Source organism: Paramormyrops kingsleyae, chromosome 7 (assembly GCF_048594095.1).
Source record: "Paramormyrops kingsleyae isolate MSU_618 chromosome 7, PKINGS_0.4, whole genome shotgun sequence".
Taxonomy (NCBI): domain Eukaryota; kingdom Metazoa; phylum Chordata; class Actinopteri; order Osteoglossiformes; family Mormyridae; genus Paramormyrops; species Paramormyrops kingsleyae.
Window position 1 is genome coordinate 21,526,716 of NC_132803.1, and position 21,745 is coordinate 21,548,460.

At 39.8% G+C, this 21,745-nt stretch overlaps 1 protein-coding gene and 1 long non-coding RNA gene across 3 annotated transcripts; one reads left to right on the forward strand and one right to left on the reverse strand.

The window, feature by feature from the left end:
• Positions 1–13,115: 13,115 nt before the first annotated feature.
• LOC111847081 (uncharacterized) lies at positions 13,116–15,154 on the reverse strand. Its single transcript, XR_002839015.1, has 2 exons — positions 14,750–15,154; positions 13,116–13,514 (listed from the first exon to the last, which is right to left on the reverse strand). It is a non-coding gene; the product is annotated as an uncharacterized lncRNA (long non-coding RNA).
• Positions 14,153–21,315, forward strand: ppp1r26 (protein phosphatase 1, regulatory subunit 26). 2 transcript variants are annotated; one of them, XM_023817977.2, is made up of 2 exons: positions 14,153–14,263; positions 16,588–21,315. In XM_023817977.2, exon 2 carries the CDS (start codon positions 16,647–16,649, stop codon positions 20,007–20,009), a length of 3,363 nt encoding a protein of 1,120 aa, XP_023673745.2. In that variant the 5' UTR covers positions 14,153–14,263; positions 16,588–16,646; the 3' UTR covers positions 20,010–21,315. The 2 variants fall into 2 exon arrangements, with proteins under 2 accessions (XP_023673745.2, XP_023673744.2); XM_023817976.2 differs by lacking the exon at positions 14,153–14,263 and adding an exon at positions 14,282–14,410.
• Positions 21,316–21,745: the final 430 nt, after the last annotated feature.

The following is a 21,745-nucleotide window of genomic DNA, read 5'->3' on the forward strand; positions in this document are numbered from 1 at the left end:
TGAATTGGTTCCACAAAGTTTCCTTATTTATATACTATTCATCAAAAAAACAGACAAGTGCACTATGATAGATCAGCATGTTTTTTGTAGAGCAGGAAACGCGGTGGGTAATTTTTATATGACATAATTTCTGTCATGACTTGGGGTGCATGTACATATGTGGTGATTGTCTTTGTTTACATTGATTTGTTCCATCTGTTCTTCTTTTCCTGTGTCTTAATAATCAACACTTTTTGTTCTACCTACTCAGATACTATAAAGGAATAAACCATTGGGCTACCGTCTTGTAACAGCGGATGATCAGGTGCTTTTTTCCCAGCCATGACTTGTAACAAAAAATAGAGATGAGCCAACCAGACCCAGGAAGTGCGACTCAGGTCTTGCTAATCACCTCAAGACCAAAAAAATGTCATCTACAGTTCACATTCCAGCCTTTGCAAAGCATTTGCCTAAAAGTACAAGCCAGCATGCCACACTAGTGTAGCCAACTGTATATATAGCATTTCTATTGTCATGTCCTGGTGCATTGGAGAGAAAGTGATAAACAAAATACATTTCTCAATTCCACATGGCTTTTTCATCCTCAAATGCAAGCGTCTGCAAAAACCGTAAATTCTGGCAAATTGGGCACCAAAAGCAAAAGCAATTCTTGTTTTGCATATTGAATTTGACTTGATCATGTTTGACAGCCAATCCACTACTCACTGTGGGGTTCTCTTTTTTTCCAGAACAAAAGTCTGTGAGAGTATTAGCCAAAGAAGCCATTTTTTTTTTTGTATTTTTAAGTTGATGTGTTGGATACATAATCAGAGGACCATTGGCAAAAACATTTTCTGTCTGTGCAATCACAGCAATGAATAACCTCCAAAAAAACTTTATTCCTAAAAAAAAAGATTAAATCCAAAATAATCACAGCCTAGACAACCATTAGTAAATGTATAACAAATTCCTCTGGGATACACTTAATAAAACAGCTGCAAATGACAGATTTCACGTTTTAAGTATGGCATTCAACCAACTGACATTAGATAAATAGCCCTTATTATAGTGCTTAATTTAGCTGTAGTACGCTGTTCCTGTGAGAGACTGACCTTTGATCGTTGTTAATGATGTTTACTAAGAATCAAGAGGGACATTTTTAAATGGCCACCCCAATCAATGTTAATAAATAAGGCATGCAGCCCCAGAGATAAGCATTATCGCATTAGCATTTCCTGTGTGTCTCACTAGGCCTCATTCTCATCACTTCACTCCCCATTGATAATGGCTTCTAACCAACATATTTCTTCTATGTTATATATGTTAGTCAGTTAGTTTTCGGCTATTTACTAATAAAGAGGGAAAAAACAGCATGTTAAAGAAATTGATATGAAAGTATTTATTATTAACATGTACAAACTTTAAACATGCCCTTGTTATAGTACAAATTTAACCTAATCAAAAACATTGGTATCTTGCAGCTCCTTTAAATAAATAACAATCTGGCCCTTCAGGTTTATGCCTCGATGTGCAACTGCCTTTTGAAAAGACAGAGACAACACTTGTTTATTTGGTGATCAAGTGATTTTTGGTCGGTTCAGACTGTGTGGTGCTGAGGTGACACCCACCACATGGCTGCACTCAGGTTCTCATCCCTGAGCTGGTTTGTCGGGTGGTGGGTGCAGCAACACGCTGTAATCAGTGCATACTCCTTACCTCTGAAGTGATTTTGTGAATTACTTTCAAGTGGGGTTAACGCACTTTTAATGTAGTCAAACATATTGAGTTTTGAAGAAATTGCTTTTTCTGCAATATTCCATTTGTCAGCATTTTGAAGCTACATGGATTGGCTTCATGCAAAACACTCAGCTTTTTTCAGTGTTGCCCCAGCGACTGAAGAAGCAGAGATAGTGCTAGTAAGGACCCTCAAAACATTAGATAGAACATTTCCCTTCACTTAATTTACAGCTGATGAACCTAGAGTAAGGAAGGTAAGACTGCTCTCAGTGTGTTCCCAAAACACACCATCAAGCAGAATTCTCTGCAGAGTGTCCATTTCCAGGGCTGTCCGGATAGCCATCTCTTGCAGGAATACCTTCCCAAGAACACTTGTACACACTATCCAATCTGCTAGTGATGGGCCATGTAAGAGCTATTTTATGTTTTTCATTCTGTTTTCATCTAAAAGTAGCTGAGACTACTGAGTCTCCTTGACCCTTTTGGCCTTCTTAAGTGGGGTTTGTAGGTTCATGTTATCTCCCAGGAAATTGAACCTGCATTGAACCCCTTGTTGAGGTGATTCGATGAAAGGACTCTGTGTACAAGCTATTGTGGGGTCAAGTGCGGTTTGCTGATGGTCAGAATCGTTTCAGTTTAAGGAGAAAGTAGCTAGTTCCAAATTTTCCCAGGAAGTCTAGCTGTAAAAGGTTCTCAGTAGTTTCCACTGTAAAAATTTACGGGATTTTTTTTCCCCTTTGCAAACGTTATTCTTCTATAACTTCTGACCTGCTGTCCTCCTTCCCCCGGCTTTTCCCCTGCTGCTTGCTCTGACAGATGCCCCTCTCTTACTGCTTCGTGTGGGCTCCTGTTTTCCTGCCTGGGACCCAGCTCCTACTGGGTTCACAGCACCTTCCCGGATCCCTTCCAGCTTCTGCTCCACCCCGGTATCCGTGCTGCCGTTTTCCCAGCCCTCAGCCACCTCCGCCATTCCCGTGGTGGCTTGTGACGCAGGCCCCAGCTTTATCTAGTTGCACAACCTTGCTTTCCCTGTTGGGGCGGGGGGGGGGGGGTCTCAGTTACCACATTAAATAATCCCTGTAATACAGAAAAAATGAAAAAAACATTCATCCTATCTTGATATCTTGATTTCCTGTACTACTCCATATCTATCACACTGAATGATTTTAGATTTCAGATACAAAATGTAATATAACCATCTCCAAAACCATAACACAATATCATTACTGTGAAATATTATTTCATTTATCAACAACACTATCCAACACCCATAACACCCATGTGAAAAATTAATTGCCCCTTAGTAATTGAAATTAATAATTAATAAAAGTTAACCAAATTTAGCTAATAATTAGATTCAACTGACTGAACACAGCTAGATCCGATTGTAGCCAAGACTGTTGTATCGACATGTGACTCATGTTGGACCTTAACACATGAGTAAAGCAGTCACTGCATACAGTACAGTCAATACAAACACAATGTACCATGGTCAAAGAAAGTTCCAGAAGATATGGGGGGAAAGCATTTGTTGAAATATATCTGGAAAGGGCTACAAAGCCATTTCAAATATTACAGCACTCCATGAAAACCACTTTGAGAGCCATTATCTTCAAATGGCAAACACTTTGAAGAGTGAATCTTCCCAGGAGTGGCCAGCCTGCCAAAATTTCAAGGGCACAAGGAAAACTTACCTAGGAAGTCTCAAAAATCCATGCAAAGCAATCAAACACATTAAAATAAGGGTGTGTTTTAAAAGTAGCAGTAGCCCTGCTAATGTTATTATAGCTTACGTGCAAGTATTTCATCAGCCCAGACAAATATGGTTCCGGCACTCACGTGACAGGCTGCAATGCATGATGGTCAACCGATGTCGGGTACAGCTTCTATACAATACGTTTGGGTGTGCCTCGCCCCGATTTCACAGTGCATTATAATTATAATTTACAGTGCACTGTATAGTGGATGAAATTTACAGGTGAGAATTCAAACTGCACTAATAAATGGCTGTTTCCTTATGTAGTGGAGACTATATAGCGGGTGAGTGGCCATTCCCAACACAGCCTGACTGTGCTTGCCCGATTTGCACCTCGCATGTCTGCACTTGCGCAGGATTACACTTGACGGCATATTTTCCGATGGTGCCTGATTTGTACCATTTCTTTTCATGACATTCTCAGTATCCAACCTGATCCCATTAATCTTTCTTTTCACTACACTGAGTTCGTTTTACAGACTGATTGCGAGCAATCTCCGCCAGCCCGGATTGGGATGTTAAACCCAATATGCCGATTTTGGATTCATTGTGTTCTCTGTCTTTTTAGTAAAAGTTCTGCATAGTGCACTTGTGTCTAAGTGCACTTGTGTCTAAGTGCCTGTTTATGGGTCTCATTAGACTCCCCAGCCACAGTGGGATGTCCGGATGTGTCTCTACAGTTCGGGGTACCAAAGCTATAATTATACCAAAATACTATGTCACTGGATAGCAACAAATTCAAATTATGGAAAAATAAACTAATATTTTAGATATGGGATATTTAGGTAATAGTGTTGATCCAATCACTGGAAATAGACGGCCAGAGTGAACACTTAAAATGACAAGCAAAGAAAGCAGATTTCTTTTCAGTCACTGAAGTCATTAACACCAATTCTCGTTCAACAATAAAGCGATACCTGTAGTCTGCTGTAAATATAGGCAATATTATTTGTTGTAAAATGGCAGAATGAACGGATCGGGTAGTGCTACAAAAATGTAATGCGGTGAAGACGTGCAAGGTACAAATCAGGCAGGTGGTACGGATTGGGTAGTTACACCTTTGATCTGTGCTATGTTCACAAACTAACAAAATATCTGGCTGTGCTGTCTGGCTAAGCTATAAGCTATATCATGTGCCTCTTTCACAGGGTCTCTTATGAGTGACGTATTTGAAAAACACAGATATTAAGTGTTGCCTTGAATGCTTACAAACTGCAACTGACAAATCCTGCTCATTCTGTCTTTAAGGAATCCATTGCGACAACGTCTACCTCTTGTGGCTGGCTGGTTGTCACTGTTCACGTAATGGGGAACAGTGTGGATTTAGGGCAAGCAGTGAAATTTGCACACACCGATAAAAAGAACAGCACTCAAGTACGACTCAGTTCCTTTCATTCATACTGAACAGTCGTTTAAAAGAATTGGATCATGGGATCGAACATCATAGCTAATGTGAGCTATCGGCATGGCGGATGAGGAAGTGTGGTATGGGTCGGGTAGTGACACATTATTACTGGCCATCAAAGTTTTATGTGAAGTATGGAAGTTTAAGTAGGAGGACATAAAAGATCACAATCTCTACTATTCACGTGAGAAGTAGATTGTGGACATCTTCAAGACTGATTGCCGTCTGATTGCCCAACCCTATGAGGACGGATGTGGAATGAGCAGCTGGTGCTGGAAAACCTACCAAAGTGTCTGAACTGAAGCAGTTCTGCAAATAAGAACAGGCTAACATTCTTCCACAGTGACGTAAAAGACTGAATACATAACATACTAAGCAAACGATATACATGTTTAAAACATGACGATTTTCACATTTACAAATATGGGCTATGACTAGTCAGCATGTTGTTTTTACTCAGAATACATGCAGTGTTGCAGGGATCTAGGGTGTGATGTGTCTCAGAATACATATGATTGCTACTGAAGCTTTTTTATAAATCACATTCATCTAGGTCATAAAGTTGAATGCACAATTTCAGGCATCCCTGGCCAAATTACATATTTAGTCAATTATTTAAGTAAAATAAGTGCTGCAGGAAACAGCATGTCAAAAAACATACAGACACTCCTCGCTTAATGAGCATGTTCTGTTACTGCGACAAGGTCATTAAGCAAATTGGTCGATAAGTGAGGAGCCGCCCCCATGACGATATTTCAAGCATACTGTACTGCTCTTCCTTTTTGTCAATCTCGTACTATGGGGTGCACAATAAAGTACAAGCTTGTAGACCAAAATATGTAGTTCACACTAGTGTAGTGAATGCTGAGCGACTGCAGGAACGACACCGAGACTGTGAAAGGGTGATGTGAGATGAGATGCTTGGCGCTGAGACACCGCTCTACTGTGTCCAAGATCAGAGTTCTTGTGCAGCGTACAATACCGACTGGTCGGAGAGCTGGTCATAAGTCCAGGTAGGTCGTTAAATGAGGAGTGTCTCTTTTTGAATTCGTTAATGCACGGTTATTTCTTATTACATGAATGTCAAAACAGAGGAACAAATAATATAGTAATTGCGGCATGTGCAAAGTTTTGGACGCCACAGTAAGTCAGTATTTAGTGACACCCCCCTTTGGCAGATGTCACAGCCTGTAGAACTGGGGTGGCCAGGGGTAGCCAGGCTTATCCAGAAAGGGCCGTTCTGTGTGCAGGTTTTCACTGCAACTCCCTAATTAGATTACTGATTAGAGGACTGATTGGCTGAAGACTCCTCACACCTGAGTTTTAACAGCTGACTTAAAGGTTATCCAAAAAGCCTGCATCCACACCGGCCCTTTGCGGATAACACTGCACACCGCTGCTGTAAACACCTTTTGTATCCAGCTAAGAGTCTTTAAATTCAGTTGTAGGGATTTTTTCCCACTTATCCTTGTAGATCACTTCTAATTCTGAGATATAGTTGGCTGTCTTACATGCACAGCATGTTTATAATCTGCCCACAGATTTCCAATGATGTTCAAGTCAGGGGACTGTAAGGACTCTTCCAAAATCTTCAACTTGCTTCCCTTCAAGTAGTTCATGGTGGATTTTGAAGTATGTTTGTGATCATGATTCAGCTTCTTGGGTGACTGTGTAACACTGCCATTCCGGATTTGCTGATATTACAGCTCAATGTTTCCTGTGCCACTGGCTGTCACACTACCCCAAAGCGTAAGGGACCCACCCCATGATTAGCAGTTGGCTAGGTGTCTTTTTTTCATCAAATGCTTGTCTAGATGCTGCTTTGCATACCTCAGATGTTGAATTTTGTAACGAGGTCGCAGGTAAGGCTTCTACCCGACGATTCTCCCATGTGGAACATGTACCGTAGGATGGTCCACCACCAATCCCATGTCAGCATTACCTTCCTGCAGCTAATTAGCAGTTATATGCCTTCCTGTTCTCACAGATGTTGTCTTGGCTTTCCAGTTCCCCTTAAATGCCATTTCTTAATTACATTATGGACAGTAGAAATTGTGTGTTGGAAGCATTTTACAAACTTGGCCTCAATTAGTTTTATTTTCAGTTCCTCATGCAGCTTAAAGGAGTCCATGTTTATCGAGTGACAGCACAATGTTTGAGGTGGCAGGGAATTTATTAAGCCGAATTAGAGTCAGGGACCCAGAAAATGTTTTGTCCTTCATGGAATAGAAAGTAATTGTGCATTAACATTTGCAGATGTGTCCCTTTTTCCAGCAGCATAATTAACTAATTCGTAATTTGCCCAGGGGTGCCCAAACTTTTGCATACAGCTGCAATTTTTGACCATTAAATTGTAAGACATTTTTAGGCACCATTAACGTGAACCGTCATCCTGCTTTTAGTGCCAATGAGAAGCCACACTGAAAATTAATATTAGAAAGAAATAGGAATGATATTTTTTTTCCGTAAGGTACCATTCTGTGCTGTATTATGCTGTATCATGGGTGTTTATGTATTTTACCTCAGGAAGCAATTAAACATTCTATAATTGGAATGTAATAGGGAATTAAATTGCATTTTTTGAGTTCACTCCACAAGACGTTTTCATTATAAAGAATTAAGTTCATATGATAAGGGATCCCTGTCTTTCAAACAGGCCATTTGGCACATGCACGATTCCAGTATTAATAATCCACAGTCTCTCTTAGGCAATCTTTAGCAGAAAGGAGAATCATTTATACCCAGCAAACAAGGCAGTGTGTGGCTCCCTGAATTAGGACTCTGTGATTGGAAGGTTGGCAGTTCAAACCCTATGGCTGGTAGAGTTATTCCAACGGTGGGCCCTTGAGCGAGGCCCTTAACCTCCACTGCTACAGGGGAGACTGCCTAACCCTGCTCTCTGATCCTCAATGGTATGCTGGTAGAGTTATTCCAACGGTGGGCCCTTGAGCGAGGCCCTTAACTCCCACTGCTACAGGGGAAACTGCCTAACCCTGCTCTCTGATCCTCAATGGTATGCTGGTAGAGTTATTCCAACGGTGGGCCCTTGAGCGAGGCCCTTAACCTCCACTGCTACAGGGGAGACTGCCTAACCCTGCTCTCTGATCCTCAATGGTATGCTGGTAGAGTTATTCCAACGGTGGGCCCTTGAGCGAGGCTCTTAACTCACACTGCTACAGGGGAGACTGCCTAACCCTGCTCTCTGATCCTCAATGGTATGCTGCTCTGGACAAAAGCATCTGCTAAATAAATAAGAATATGACAATGAAAACCAATAATATTCACAACAGAGTTCCCGGCAGGATGTTATTCGGCTCTCCCTTTAGTCAATGGTCATAAATATGTTCACACAGGTCCTTCTGTACCTGTACTTTGTACCTTCAAGTTACCTGCAAATTCGCCATTTTGGGGAGGAGGTACTGGTGAATTGGTCTTATTACTGAACCATAAACAGTATATGTCATTTGTCTTTATAGATCATTTCAGTGTTTATCGCAGGTATCCCAAATAATGCATTTTAGGGTAACCCTGGGCTCATGAAATGAAAGAGGAGACTATGTAATGCACATTGTCAACAGCAATGCCGTGTCACCGCAGCAGCAAATGGGACCTTCCAAGTCAGCTAGACTGTCTTTCAGTAAGTAAAACAGTATTTTCTACTGTAAAAAAAAAAGAGCATCAAAGCACCAACAGAAATTGATCTTGAAATCTTTTCAAATTCAAGGAGACTGCTGCCTGGAAATGCTTGTCCTTGTTGACCGTACCAAGATAGAGGAACAGTTGTTTCTTTGAAGTTAGAGCATCAATAATTTAACATTTAATACATTTTCTAGCCAACCAAATGACGATGTATCTTTCAGGGAGTGTAGTCACATGAAAACCAAAGCCATCCACGGTGGCAGATGGTAAAATATAGAATTATGTTCACATTTAAGTATGAGAGACTTTTGTTTTTCAACTATTGTGTTTCAACTATTGCAACAAAACAGAATACGTTTTGACATTGTGAGTGCTTATTTTTCTGTATTTTTTTTCACACCTGATTGATTATTTATAGCATTTTTTTGGGCGAATGGTTTGGGGTGATGGAGCAATTGTTGAGCTAAAGGGGAATAATCTTGCTGTAGAAAAAAAACCACCAGCCCTCCTTGATGGAGGATTTTACTCTGAGATGGGAAAACACAAAGGTAGGTGTGCAATCGTTCCTCCAGCTGCTACTTGGAGATGTGCACAGATTCCTGGGTGGAGGCATAGCGGCCTTCAGAGGGAAAATCAGGTGCTCAGGGTCGCTGTGCTGATGTAATTCCACCTGTCCCGCGTTCCCTGTGATAGGTATAAATAGGCACCTTATTTTTTTTTTGGCCCTAGTAACTGCAGGAAGCCACACAGTCTAATACAAAACTGCAGGAGTCTGTCCTACAAAACCAAAGTTAGTCCTTAGTTTTAGCTGTCAGCTCCTTTTCTATCCTACGGCGTTCCCGCAAAAAATGACACCGTTTCCCCAAGGTAAAGATCCTGTTCCCCACCACGCCCCATGTTACGGTTCTGTCTGCCATCTCTAACAGAGACAGCTTCCCACCCTGTACTCCTTTTAGTCCCGGTACGCATGCTCGGCTAGTGACAATGGAACAGCGTAGCGTCACCCACCAGAGAAGCTGAATGAGACAAGGTAGCTGACTGTTTATGCAACAACAAATTCAACAACTTCACTACGGGACAAAACGTGAAATTCTCTACCTCGAATTCAACTCTGAGGAACAGCAGCTTGGCTGTGTTATACCGCAAGATCTAAAGACATTGAAAGATATAGCTATCAGAACAATGCTAAAAACATGTTCTTCAACCAGGTCTTCCGGCAGGTGAGACTGCTGTATGGAACGGTGACAGGTGATGACACTCCATCGTCATGGATGATGAAAGGCCTCTGCAAAGTGCTGCAGGTCAAGTCAAGGAACCACTTTTCAAGTCGCCTATTGGTGCAAAAAACCCAGAGGAAGATGGTGGCCCAGGGATACTATAGATTCATCTGTCGCATCACATTTTACCTGCACGCGTTTTCACTTAATTTAATTTGCCCTTTGTAGTCAGCAGCAACATGCGAATTTTGGCACCTTGTAGGAGAAACAGACATTGTGACTCTTTCTGTAGATCATGGGTAATAGAGTGGGGTGGGGTGTTTTTGGGAGAAATAATGACGCTCTGTTGTGACAGCGGCTGTCAGAATTGTGGTTGGTCTGAGACTAACTGTCATAACAGCTGTGTGGTGGCAGTAATGAGCAGCTGCACGTACTGCAGCAGATGCCAGTAACAGAGCTTGGCAGCCCAAGCCTTGCTAAACGTACTTAAGGCCTTTTAAGCCACAAGCTGCATCCGAACGCTTCCCTTGCCGGTTTCCATGATGACATGCACATTTTGTAGGTCACCTTTCCCTGTAGCTCTCTCTGAAGCCTGTGGGGCCCAGTCTGGGTAAGCTATTGACAAGGCTGACATTTCCCTCTGCACTTCCAAAAAGACCTGACAAGGCAATGTTCAATCTTTAGCATTTACTTCCATACTTCCAATAAATGCATATATGTCTATTTAGAAAGTACATTGCTATATTCTTTTATATATCAGAGGTAGGTACAGTATAAAGTAGGTTTAAATGCCATGATCAGATATAAAGAGATTCCCATGTTCAATGTCTATAAAGGGCAAAACATTTTAAATGGCTCAATTTGTTTCTAGAAATGATGTTTTTCATAAGCAAATAATGGACTGACACTGGTATAATATATACTATTAATTGTTGCATATGTTATTTGTTAGGAAAAATGAACTTCAGGCTTTTATATGATTTTTCTGTGATTTAGAGGAAAGCAAATTACTATTCTACCTACAGGGATTCACACAGGTGATCTCATCCTCCATCACACATTGACAGTATTAATGAGGAGCAAACGCATGCACACACACACACACACACACACACACACACATACACACAGACTACCTTAACGCCTACCCAGCCCTAACCTTAATCATAAGTTACCAAACAAAATACAAATCTTTTGACATCTTTATTTTTTTTACTGCAGTCACAGATTTTACAAAGAAAAAATAGTCCCCACAACATACTGTATATAAATAACAGGTTTTTGTAATGCATATCTGACCCACACACACACTGCATAGGAAAAACTGAATTGGTTCAGCACGGTGCTCTGGGGGAACCATACTGTACCATTACCTCAAGAAGAAGCTACTGTAAGCATTGTGTTGGCATGGCACACCATGAGCTTAACCTAGTCTGAAGATGGCATTTGCTTTGTCAAACATCTTCAAAAAAATTAAGAATCAGCACAGAAATGTATTGAGAAAATCTTGACAATATTACCTGGCTCTTACAAAAATGCCATTGTAATATGTGCTTCAGAATTAACTTCATTCACTTCATTAATTTGCTAAAACAGCATGCAGTCCTATACTTTTCACATACTTTTTAGTCATATGACTATACTCAGGCTGTCAGAAACAAGGCTACAGTTTTGTAACCCAAGGTACAAACAACATTAATGTCCCCCAATGGTACAAAACTGTTCCTCAGAGTCCATTTCTGTACCTTAAAATGTACAATTACCTTCAGCTAGGGTACAATTGACAAACCCTTGAGGGTACAGCCCCAGTGACAAGTAATTGTACCTTCAAAAGTACAAATTGGTACTTTTTTCCTGACAGTGTATGGGTATAGTCTGAGGACATTTTACTTTCCTGGGCAATTTTGTTGTTGCTGCTCTTGTTGTTTTAATAAGCTTGAAAGGTTTGCCACTGGTTAGTTTTATTAATCCCATGAAGGGAAATTTCAGTGTTGCAGCACCATATATCAGCCATAATCTAAGACCTGGGATTGTAACTGTATAAAGTGACGAGTGCCAAAATATGTAAGCACTGGCCATGAGGTTAAGTGGTTGGTTCCCTGAATTACCTACAATAATGGAGGTTTGCCTTTTAATTCATATTTGTCATAAGTTTAATAAAATGACTAATATTGTAGATAACTTAATATTTAAATGTAAAAAATTAAAGTCATACGTTACATAAAGTTACATTTTAAAAATATACAATATTATTATTACATGTTTTGCTAATTCTAAGACCTTAATAGAGTTGCCTTTATTGAAATATAACTATTGAGTTGCAGTGCATATTTAAAAGATTAATACTTAAAATAACAGAAATCTATCTAAATACATTTTATTTTAAAGTGTATTGTTATTTTCCATCTAGAATTAAAAGCTACTAAACTTTTAGTAGTACACACGACCGTAAACATTCCATGGTGTAATGCAATTGCACTACAGACATCCACTAAAAGCTATCAATTCTTTTTGCCTTTGTATACAGCAACACCTTGTGGTCTATTCAGTAATTGCCAAGATGCAAAACAAAATATGTCATACTTATTATTAGCAAAATACATAACAAAAAAATATATAGGCTACATACTAAGAAAGAAGTCTTAAAATGCTGGAGTGGCTTTGTGGTGTTTTATAGATTGGGAAGTTTCTAAATAAACGTGAAACTGAAAATGCGACGAAGCTCAAATAAGGTGATTTTTAAAATAAAATTAATGAAGCACATCTTATTTTTTGAGCAGAGCATAGTATTACAGTATCTTTGATCAATGACTAAATGTAAAATCGCACAGCTGATTTTATGCCATTTCAATATGTTTGCCTTACTCTGTCAGCAAAGATATGTGGTAACTCTTTACATAGACTGCACCTTCATAATGCCTTTATGATGCATTCGTACCTTCATAATGCCTAGAACATTAAAAAGCCACATGTAACCATACCTTAACATCCTAACTTCTCAGCTTTCATATACATTAATAACAAACATTATATGATAATAACAAACATTTGAATATTATGTTTATTGATGTATATTATTAATGTGTATTATTAATGTATATTATTAATGTGTATTATTAATGTATATTATTTATGTATATTATTAATGTATATTACATCCCGTAACAGTACATCACTCTACCGGCCACTGGATCTGAACTGCTGAACTTTTGATTACAGACACAGCCACAGTGTCACACAGCACCCCCAGGATTCAATTCCATGTTGTAAAACTATAAAATGTGGTAAAGTCCAAAGGAGTTGAATATTTGAGTTATTTTATATATATGATGTAAGCTTCATTAAACAGTAATACAAAGAGAGTGGCTCCCTAGAACCAAGATCAAATCAAATCACAGTTTATTTATCAAATGCACAACAATGCAACAAACAGCCATGCTGGCAATGAAATGGGTTTCCTCAAAAGCTTCCTACAGTAAGTGCTATAAGAGAAATAAATTAGACATAAAAAGTAAAACAGTCAAAATATTTAAGAAAAAACTAAATAAGTAAAAAGGAAATGTGCAAACTGTCCATGCCAGTGGCATTAACAGCTACTGAGCAGCTTCACTGCTAGAGCATAGAAACTGTTCTTGAGCCTGTTTATCTGTGCTCCAGTGCTCCGGTACTGTTTCCCTGATGGCAGGGGTGAGTTTGTAGATGAGGATGGATATGGTCCTTGAGGATGGACCTGGCCTTCTCGAGGTATCTGCTTGTGTAGAAATCCTAACATACTGTAGGCCTACAGCAAGGGATACAATATGAGGGATTCACAGTGGACCAAAAAAGTGCAAAAATACAGGACAGACATGGGGGCTGGAATTAAGTCTATACATGCATAGTGTTTGATTGCGTAAGCAAAGGTATATAAATAAAGCTATGTATGCACTTCATATGCACTGTGGGTCTCCTGGATGAACATCAACACTTCGCAGAACTTTTCATGTAAATTCATATGGCCCGTGGTATATCACTATATACTATACAGTACATTTTCACATTAATGAAACATTAATACACTAAACCATTATGGCAGCTACTTTTTAAACAGAGGATGGCAAGCTACATATTTTAAAAGCATGTTTCAACGTATTTTAATATAAATACTCATTTTACAATTAAGCTGCAATCGTTCTTTTTTACTCCAAAGCATTGTTCACTTTGTTGTAGATTTGAAAACGTTTAATAATTCTTAAGAAGCAAATACACTCTTCGAAATATCAAAGCCATATTAAATTAATTGGGGAAAATATTACAAGAAAGTAACAAAAGGGGAAAAAATCAATCTAATGGGCGTAAAACGCTGCTGCATGAACGGCTGTTTTTCCAAACGAATGCGGTGAAGAGATCTTCGATATATACCCCAGTGCAATTTCCAAAACGGAGGCCACCATAAGTCTCCCAACGCGAAGGCGCGGCATGACAGGCGGCAGGAAAAGTGCAGCCCGACTGGAAGCGAAGCAAACGGCGCCTTTAACGGAGCCTCCTAAGGTGAGTGGGCACGCTGGGCTGTGCAGAGCCGTGCACGACATGCGCGCACCCGAGCCGTGTGGGAACACTTCAAAATCTGTGGACTTAAATTTACGAAGGAAACACTTGCAAAAGGGCGTATGCTTGGGGCGAGTGGACTCTGATCAGGTAGTTACCCCGTTTTTTCGTTAATATATTCACATTAGGAGTAATGTCTGGAGGTGGGTGAGGACTAGAAATGAAGAATCCCTTTGCAGAAACACCGGCATCGAAGTGCAGAGGCCCGGAGCTAGCTAGCGTTAGATTTCTCAAGACAATGAAATGGAGCAGACGACAACTTTTGTCATTAATTAACGAGTTACTGTTTGGAAATATCACTGTTGGTGAACGTGTGCGGCAATACGGTATCGGACCGGACGATTTTTGTTGCAAATGATTAGCGGAAAATATGGTGGCCGCCTGACGGCGAGAGCTGGTTTCTCAGCGGTGTCTCTTAGTCATTCTCACCGGGCATCGGTGCAGTGTAAGCCGCTAGAGGGATACGGGACATCCTTGTGCGGCAATGCGACAGCCGGGCTCGCTGTCTGCAAAATTGCTTCCGAAGCTGGCGTCAAAATGGCTCACGGCTGATGCTGAAAACCGTGCCATTATATGTTATTATAGCCGGAAAGTGGCAATAAATGACACCTGGACGGCAGTGCTGCTGACACGGTGCATAATATTTATACCCAAACTGCTTAAAGCACAAGAAGCTTGTATTTATTTTCGGTATTTTTGGTTGCTGTCTGCCAGATAGTAAGCAACGTGCATATTAGGCATATTCTAAGCCCTTAGTTTATTTGTTGAGCAGGTCGCAATGTTGAAGTTTGCTACGGCGCAAGTTCACCGCCCTGCCCAGGATTTTTGGGTCTACTTCGGATTAGGTTATGTGGAATTTTATGGCGCTTTTGCGTGTTTTTATTGATTCGGATTCGAATCGGAATTGTGATTCGCTGAGCAGCGCGGACCACGTGACTCGCCTACACCTGCTGGGCAATTAGCTACGTACAGTACTTGCAGTACATGAAGTAAATAACAGTATTATGTGAGTGTTCACTCATAACTATCCCAGTGCGATACAAAAGATGCTTTTTTTTTAAAGATGTATAAAGCAGCTCTGGTCTGCCACTAGTCAATCCATACCTATAGAAACTAAGTTAACATTTTTTCTAAAATTTCATTCAAACAGTGATTCCATGCAGTGTTTCTTATTGCTTTATTGCTGTTTCACAACATGAAATATAATATGTAAAGTATATACTATTGTGAGATCAAATTAAAAGATGTTGCTTATGGGTGGGAATCGGCAGTGACCGTCCAAATCAATATTATATTGCCGATTTGATATGTATTGCAATTTTTAAACAGATTTTGCTGAAGAGCATTTCAGGTGTACATTTAAAGTAAAGACAAGGGCTGTAACAGTACAAACATTCGTTGTGTGCCTTTCAGTTACAGCATTTTCAGTTTGGAACAAGTAATGAAATTAATTAACACATTTCTTGACATGGGTGAAACCTAATATCACAAGTAGATGTTCAACATGGTAAACATTATGCCAATTGTGGCTTTGAGTTGGTTACAGCTAGTGCTAGAGAACTCAAAGCCCCTCCCACATCACTTAAATCAGTAGTTTGGGAACATTTTGGCTTCATAATAAATGACGAGAGAGTGAGTGAGTGAGTGAGTAAGACTGATCGACTGACAGACTAAGAATGTCTGTTTGCTTTGTTATACCAAACTCCAATGTTTTTCTAGGAATACATACGACATACTAAGTCATTTTTGACATAATCCGAAACAAACACAGTGGCACAAATCAGTTTGTTTAGAAAATGTTCTTAGTGGTATAGTATATGGTATATTCCAGGAAGAGGTATAGAGATATTCAAGGACACACACCTTCTCATTCATAATTGCAGTGAGCCAAGCACATACATGTCAGTCCCTTAACAAATATGTGCTGTTGACATTTAATTAGGTTTCTTAACTGAAATATTGTCTTTCCTAGACTCTACAGGTGGTAGTAATTAAATTACCAGTGAATGGTTATTAGTTTTGCCTGCAAACTTTAAGTTGTAACAGTTTCACTGGTTATTACATATATAATTAAATTTAATTGATACATTACCTGAATTGTATGTATTGCCTTCTTGTTTGCATTTTGAAAAAAAGGGGTCAAAAATTACTTGTTTACATAGCATGATCATATTTTGTTATGTTTGTATATGTGTGTACATGTGTGTATATGTGTTTGTAAGTAAATTAATACTGACATAATTCTGTACTTTTTAAATGTTTTTCAGGGTGCAGATATGGCTTAAAAGATCAGTGGAATGACAACATCCAACCCAAGCACATTAGAATGTTCCTGAAGAATGTTCTGCCTGCATTTGCAATGCATACAGAATGGAGATCCTACGGTCCTGCTAGCAGCTTTAGCATGCCCTCGTGCTTTGATGACTCTAGCAGTGTCACATCTACCACTAGCAGTCTGATCCCTGGGAAAGTCCAGATGATTATTGACAGCCTAAGAAGCACCCAGTCCTCTCTCAACATGAATGAGGAGAATGGTGGAACTCTCCAGACAGGTGAACCCCGGGCCCCTGGTTACAATGGAAAGACAAGCCATGTTGTACAGAAGGCAAGACAGAGGGGGGCAATGAGCGTTGGCAGAACACAGAAACAAAATACAGAGGCCTTAAAGTTGGAATCCCAGAGCCAGGATTCTGATAGCGATGACTCTGTGGACAGAGGAATTGAGGAAGCAATTCAAGAGTATCTGAAGGAAAAGGGTGACCCCAAACAGAGCATGAAGTTAAACACAAATCCACTGCAGATGTCCAAGCAGCTGAAAAGAAACTTTTCCTCATCAGAAACACAGAAATATTTAGATAGGAGTAAAATCCTAACTGCCAGTAACTATGCTCCAAAAAATCTGAAAGCAAGCTACTCAATGGCTATGGAAAGAATCCCTTTCCACAAGGAAAAGCATGATGGGAATAGTCTGTCTATTAACATAACCGATGTCAACAAGGCTCAAGTCATCAAAAATGCAGCTGATGTGATTTCCCTGTCCAAAACAGTTCAGCCTCCTTCAGTAGTGAAAGAGGAAAAGACACCAGAATCTAGCAGTGATGATGGCATCGAAGAGGCTATTTGGCACTACCAGCTGGAGAAGAAAAAGAAACACGAAGGCTCCCGAACAACATCCAAAGTCTTTCAAGCCAAAGAAGAGTCTGATTCCAGTAGCGATGATGGCATTGAAGAAGCCATTCGGCACTACCAGCTGGAAAAGCAAAAGGAAAAGCATGAACATACCACAAAAGCCTTTAAACCTTCTCATCCTAAGCCTACCCAAGTAGGTAAAACTGCTGCACTGAGTTCAGAAAAACCTAGTAATCAAGCTTTCAAAAAACAGAAAATGTCATCCAAAAGAAAGATTTCTGAGAAGCTGCCTAAAAGTACAATTCCATCAGCTGTGGTTCCGGATCAAGTGAACACACCATTTGACAACAAGGTGGCTTTATTTAAGAATAACCCAATTTTGCCTCTTGAAACTCCACTTCCACTGAAGGTAAACACAACAGCTGAACTTATGTGTGCCGAGGCTATACTGGACATTTCTAAAACTGTTATGCCTAGGTCCTTTGAAGAGACTTCATCTCCTTCAAACCCTTGTATTGAGTCTCCATCTTTACCCACTGAGGACTGCCCTAACTGGTCTGATAACAAAAGTAATGATAGCTCTGTTGACAGCGATGATGGCATTGAGCAGGAAATAAGGAAGTTCCTAGAATCAAAGGCACAAATGCATAAGCAGCAGCTTGTTGACACAAAATATGAGAGGAATCAAGATGACATCTGGCAGAAGAACGCTGACTCGCCACAGAGCAAAAAGCTAAAGCCTACTTTATCCCATAAAAGAAAACGCAAGGAGGACAACTTTAAAGCTGGCAAAGGAGAGGGTCCAGAACAAGAGATTAAAGAACCAGTCTCTCAGACACGGTGTGATGGAATCATTGGTGTTCAAGCTTCTGGAAGTATTATAGATGCTTCTGTTGTAATTGATGTGACAACAAAAAGTGCAGAAACTATGAAAGATCCTGACCAGAAGTGCTATCCTGAGAATCCAAATAATGCTAAGGGTTCAGCACTTAATGAAGGAGATTCGCCTTTAGCAACTGTAAAAAATGAAGTATCGGGATCACCAATATTGGCAGATAGATTGGGAGAGAGTGGAGACAAGAGCAGCTCATTAGATAGTGATGAAGATTTAGATGCTGCAATTAAAGATCTGCTAAAGACCAAAAGAAGACTGAGAAAGAAGACAAAGGACAAGAAGGTAAAGTCAAGGAAAAAGTTTCATTCTGGTATTATGGAATTATCCCATGAGGAGTCTGAGAAAAAGAAAATTCTTCTTGAAAGTAAAATCGGTACCATCCCCAAGAACTGTGATGAAACATCTAAACATACTGTAGGTACCAAACGCAAATTGAGCAATATGAGCTCGAAACTCACAAATAAGAAGGTGAAACCCTGCATTAATTTAGATAAAAGTGGTGATGCACAAGAACTAGCTGGTGTGGAGACATTTACAGGTTGTGCATCTCAAATAGTGGAAGACAGTAGTTCTGTAGACAGCGATGACAGCATTGAGCAAGAGATCAGGAAGTTCTTGGCGGAGAAGGCGAAGGTGTCCACAATGAGCATAAGTACCGAGGAGTTCAGAAAGAAGAGTATCAGCACTACCGATTTCCCGCTGGAAAGGAGTATGTCGTTGGAAGCTCAGCAGGCTGAGATTTCTCCTACGTTAAAGGCTCCGTATTTTGAACTCTCTGAGAGATCTGGATCTGAACAGGACAGAAGTCAAGATGGACAGATGCTACAAAGTACATCTCCTGATTTTTATTATTCTCAATCCAGTAAAAGTGATCAGGCAGCAAGTAGGGAAATGGATGCTCTGAAAATGCAAAAGAGAAGCATAATGACTTTGGAGGACAGTAGGACTCAGAGTAGTAGGCCAGAGATGGAAAGGTGCAAATCAGAACAGAATTTCACCTCTAACTGTATTACAGAAGCCGGACCGATAAATCAGGTAATGCCCTCTGCAGAAACGACGGCTTTTCAGTCACAGAGTCAGAACCTGTTCTGCTATAGCGAACTCAGCCCACATAGCGATAGGAGTGTCAATATGACCAGTGCAACCAATTTGCAAAATGCAGTCATCAAGCATCAAGATAAAGGTAGCGAGTCTGCAAAGGAAGTGTGTAACACGTGCCCATTAACATGTGACACTGAGAACATGTGCAAGAATACATTAATGAACCCTTTCAAGCGTTCCCCTGAAACCGCTTCACCTGCCAGCCTTCCATATTCCTCCTGTTTGCCTGACAGGCTATTCAAGCAGGACACTGTTTCAGACCAGGGCCATCCGGAAGGCACCTCTCTGTTGGAGAACATGGTGCAAGTCAAGAAAGACCCTGTGACGTTCTCCAAAGAAGAACCCCATGAGTTCTTCTGTGTTCAGGTCAGGAATAGGGATCTCATTGGGGCAGAAGATGGGAGGAATTGCTATGGAGAAACTGTAGATGGGAAACAAGTGGAAGGAGAGCAGGTGAGAGAGGAAAGGAAGGACTGTGTGGAGAACAGTTTTGAATCATGTGAGGAGAGAATAAGTGCTGATCAGAGGTCAGATCAGAGTCAGAATCAGCATCCTGGATTGTGAGTGCATTTTGTAACATATTATTTTGGGTTTTTCTGTTACGGTAAACCTTTGGAATGCCTTCCTTTTGAGATGTTCATTTATTCCAGCACTTTCATACTTATATTGCAAGAAATATTAGAAAATAAGTGTCGTACAGGTTTTTTTGTACATTTTTACATTTCAAGGGTTATTTAAACATGTTCACACATATTAAGGTGATATTGTAAATATTCAGGGTTTTTTTTAGTATTCAGAACTCAAAAAGACCCCATTAGTCAGTAACCCCTCTCATTCTATTCATGCTTTTTTTTCTTTCCAAAAACAGATGGCACATTGACTATACATACTGTCCCATGTCTATGTGTAAAATGGGCTTATGTGTAATGTACTAGAGGGCTACTTCCATACTAGATTTCAGTACAATCCATTCCACTGTAATTGATAATTGCTAATACCCATTTGTTCTGTCCATGCCCCAAATGAAAAAAATACAGAGAAATTTCATTAAACGGTGAAATGCAGCAATCTGAAACTATGAAAACTTGTGTACTCGTGGCTCACCAGGAGTTTGAGACACTCTCACTCCACAGTATCGCAGACCAAATAACAGTTGATATTTTCAGTGTACAAACTGTGAGAGCTTTTGTGCAAAACTATGTTCTATGTAGTACAATAATTTATAATCCACACAGGTTTTTGCTGTATAGTTACCAATGTATGTATTGCCAAAGTAGTATAGCATACTAACTATAGTGTTGTCAAAGCAGATACAAACATTTTTTGTCATGCTGAACCTTGTAAAGGGTGGAATCTAGATTGGATGCCACTGTCACTCTAATATAAATAAGATTTTGATACTGATTCACTGTCTAGTTTTTGTTTAAACAAGCATATTCTCATGAGACAGGTTTCTTTTTATACATCTTGTGTTATGTATAACAATCATGCTTTGGTTGGTAGTCCGGTATATGTTTGTAAAAAGCTTACATGTGTTTTTTGCATATGTTATAATTGTATGCTTGAACTTATCAAAGGACCAATAATGTACATTTATGTTATACTTGGCTGGTGAAATGAAGGTTTCCTTATGTACAATATATAACAGAGGGGAAAAAATAGCCACAGTACAAACTAAGATTTAATAATGAAAAGGGTGCTACAAAAATGGAACTGGTACCTAGAAATTGTAGTTGAATATTGGTCTGATTAAATAGAATGATTGCCATCCCGATACAAATTCTGAAACAATATTACAATTTCTTGTGCTGTTATCACATTTCTTACCTACTTATGCTTTTAAAAAGAATTCTACTTGCAGTGACTTCAATTAATCTTGTCTGAGGTTGCTTTTTCTGTTTTGTATGCAAGTAAACCACTACCCAGCTGTTGTTGGGAAAATGGTGAATTCACTGATGCCCGAGCAGAAGAACAACACAGCCTGAAGACATATGGGTTGGGGCTGACAACAGCATTTATAAATGAGTAGTGAAATGGAGAATGAATTCTGTAGAGACCTGGTCTTCTGGGAACAAGAGGCCACTCCAATGAGAATAACCACTGTGAAATTCTCTTTCTGTGGTACACTAAAAGTTTGTGGACAGATTTGTGTTAAGATCATCTTTATCATGGCCTGGAACATCCAGGAAACTCCCTGGAAGAAGACATCTGATTGGTTCTTTAGTAGAAGTGTTTCAGTACTCGTTTTGATCTTATTTTTTCCAAACATCTCCAGTCATTTAAGCCTTTTAGAGATCATT

What these genes read in the sequence shown, in the direction of transcription:
- ppp1r26 (XM_023817977.2), top strand. Translation starts at nt 16,647, where the DNA reads ATGTTCCTGAAGAATGTTCTGCCTGCATTTGCAATGCATACAGAATGG.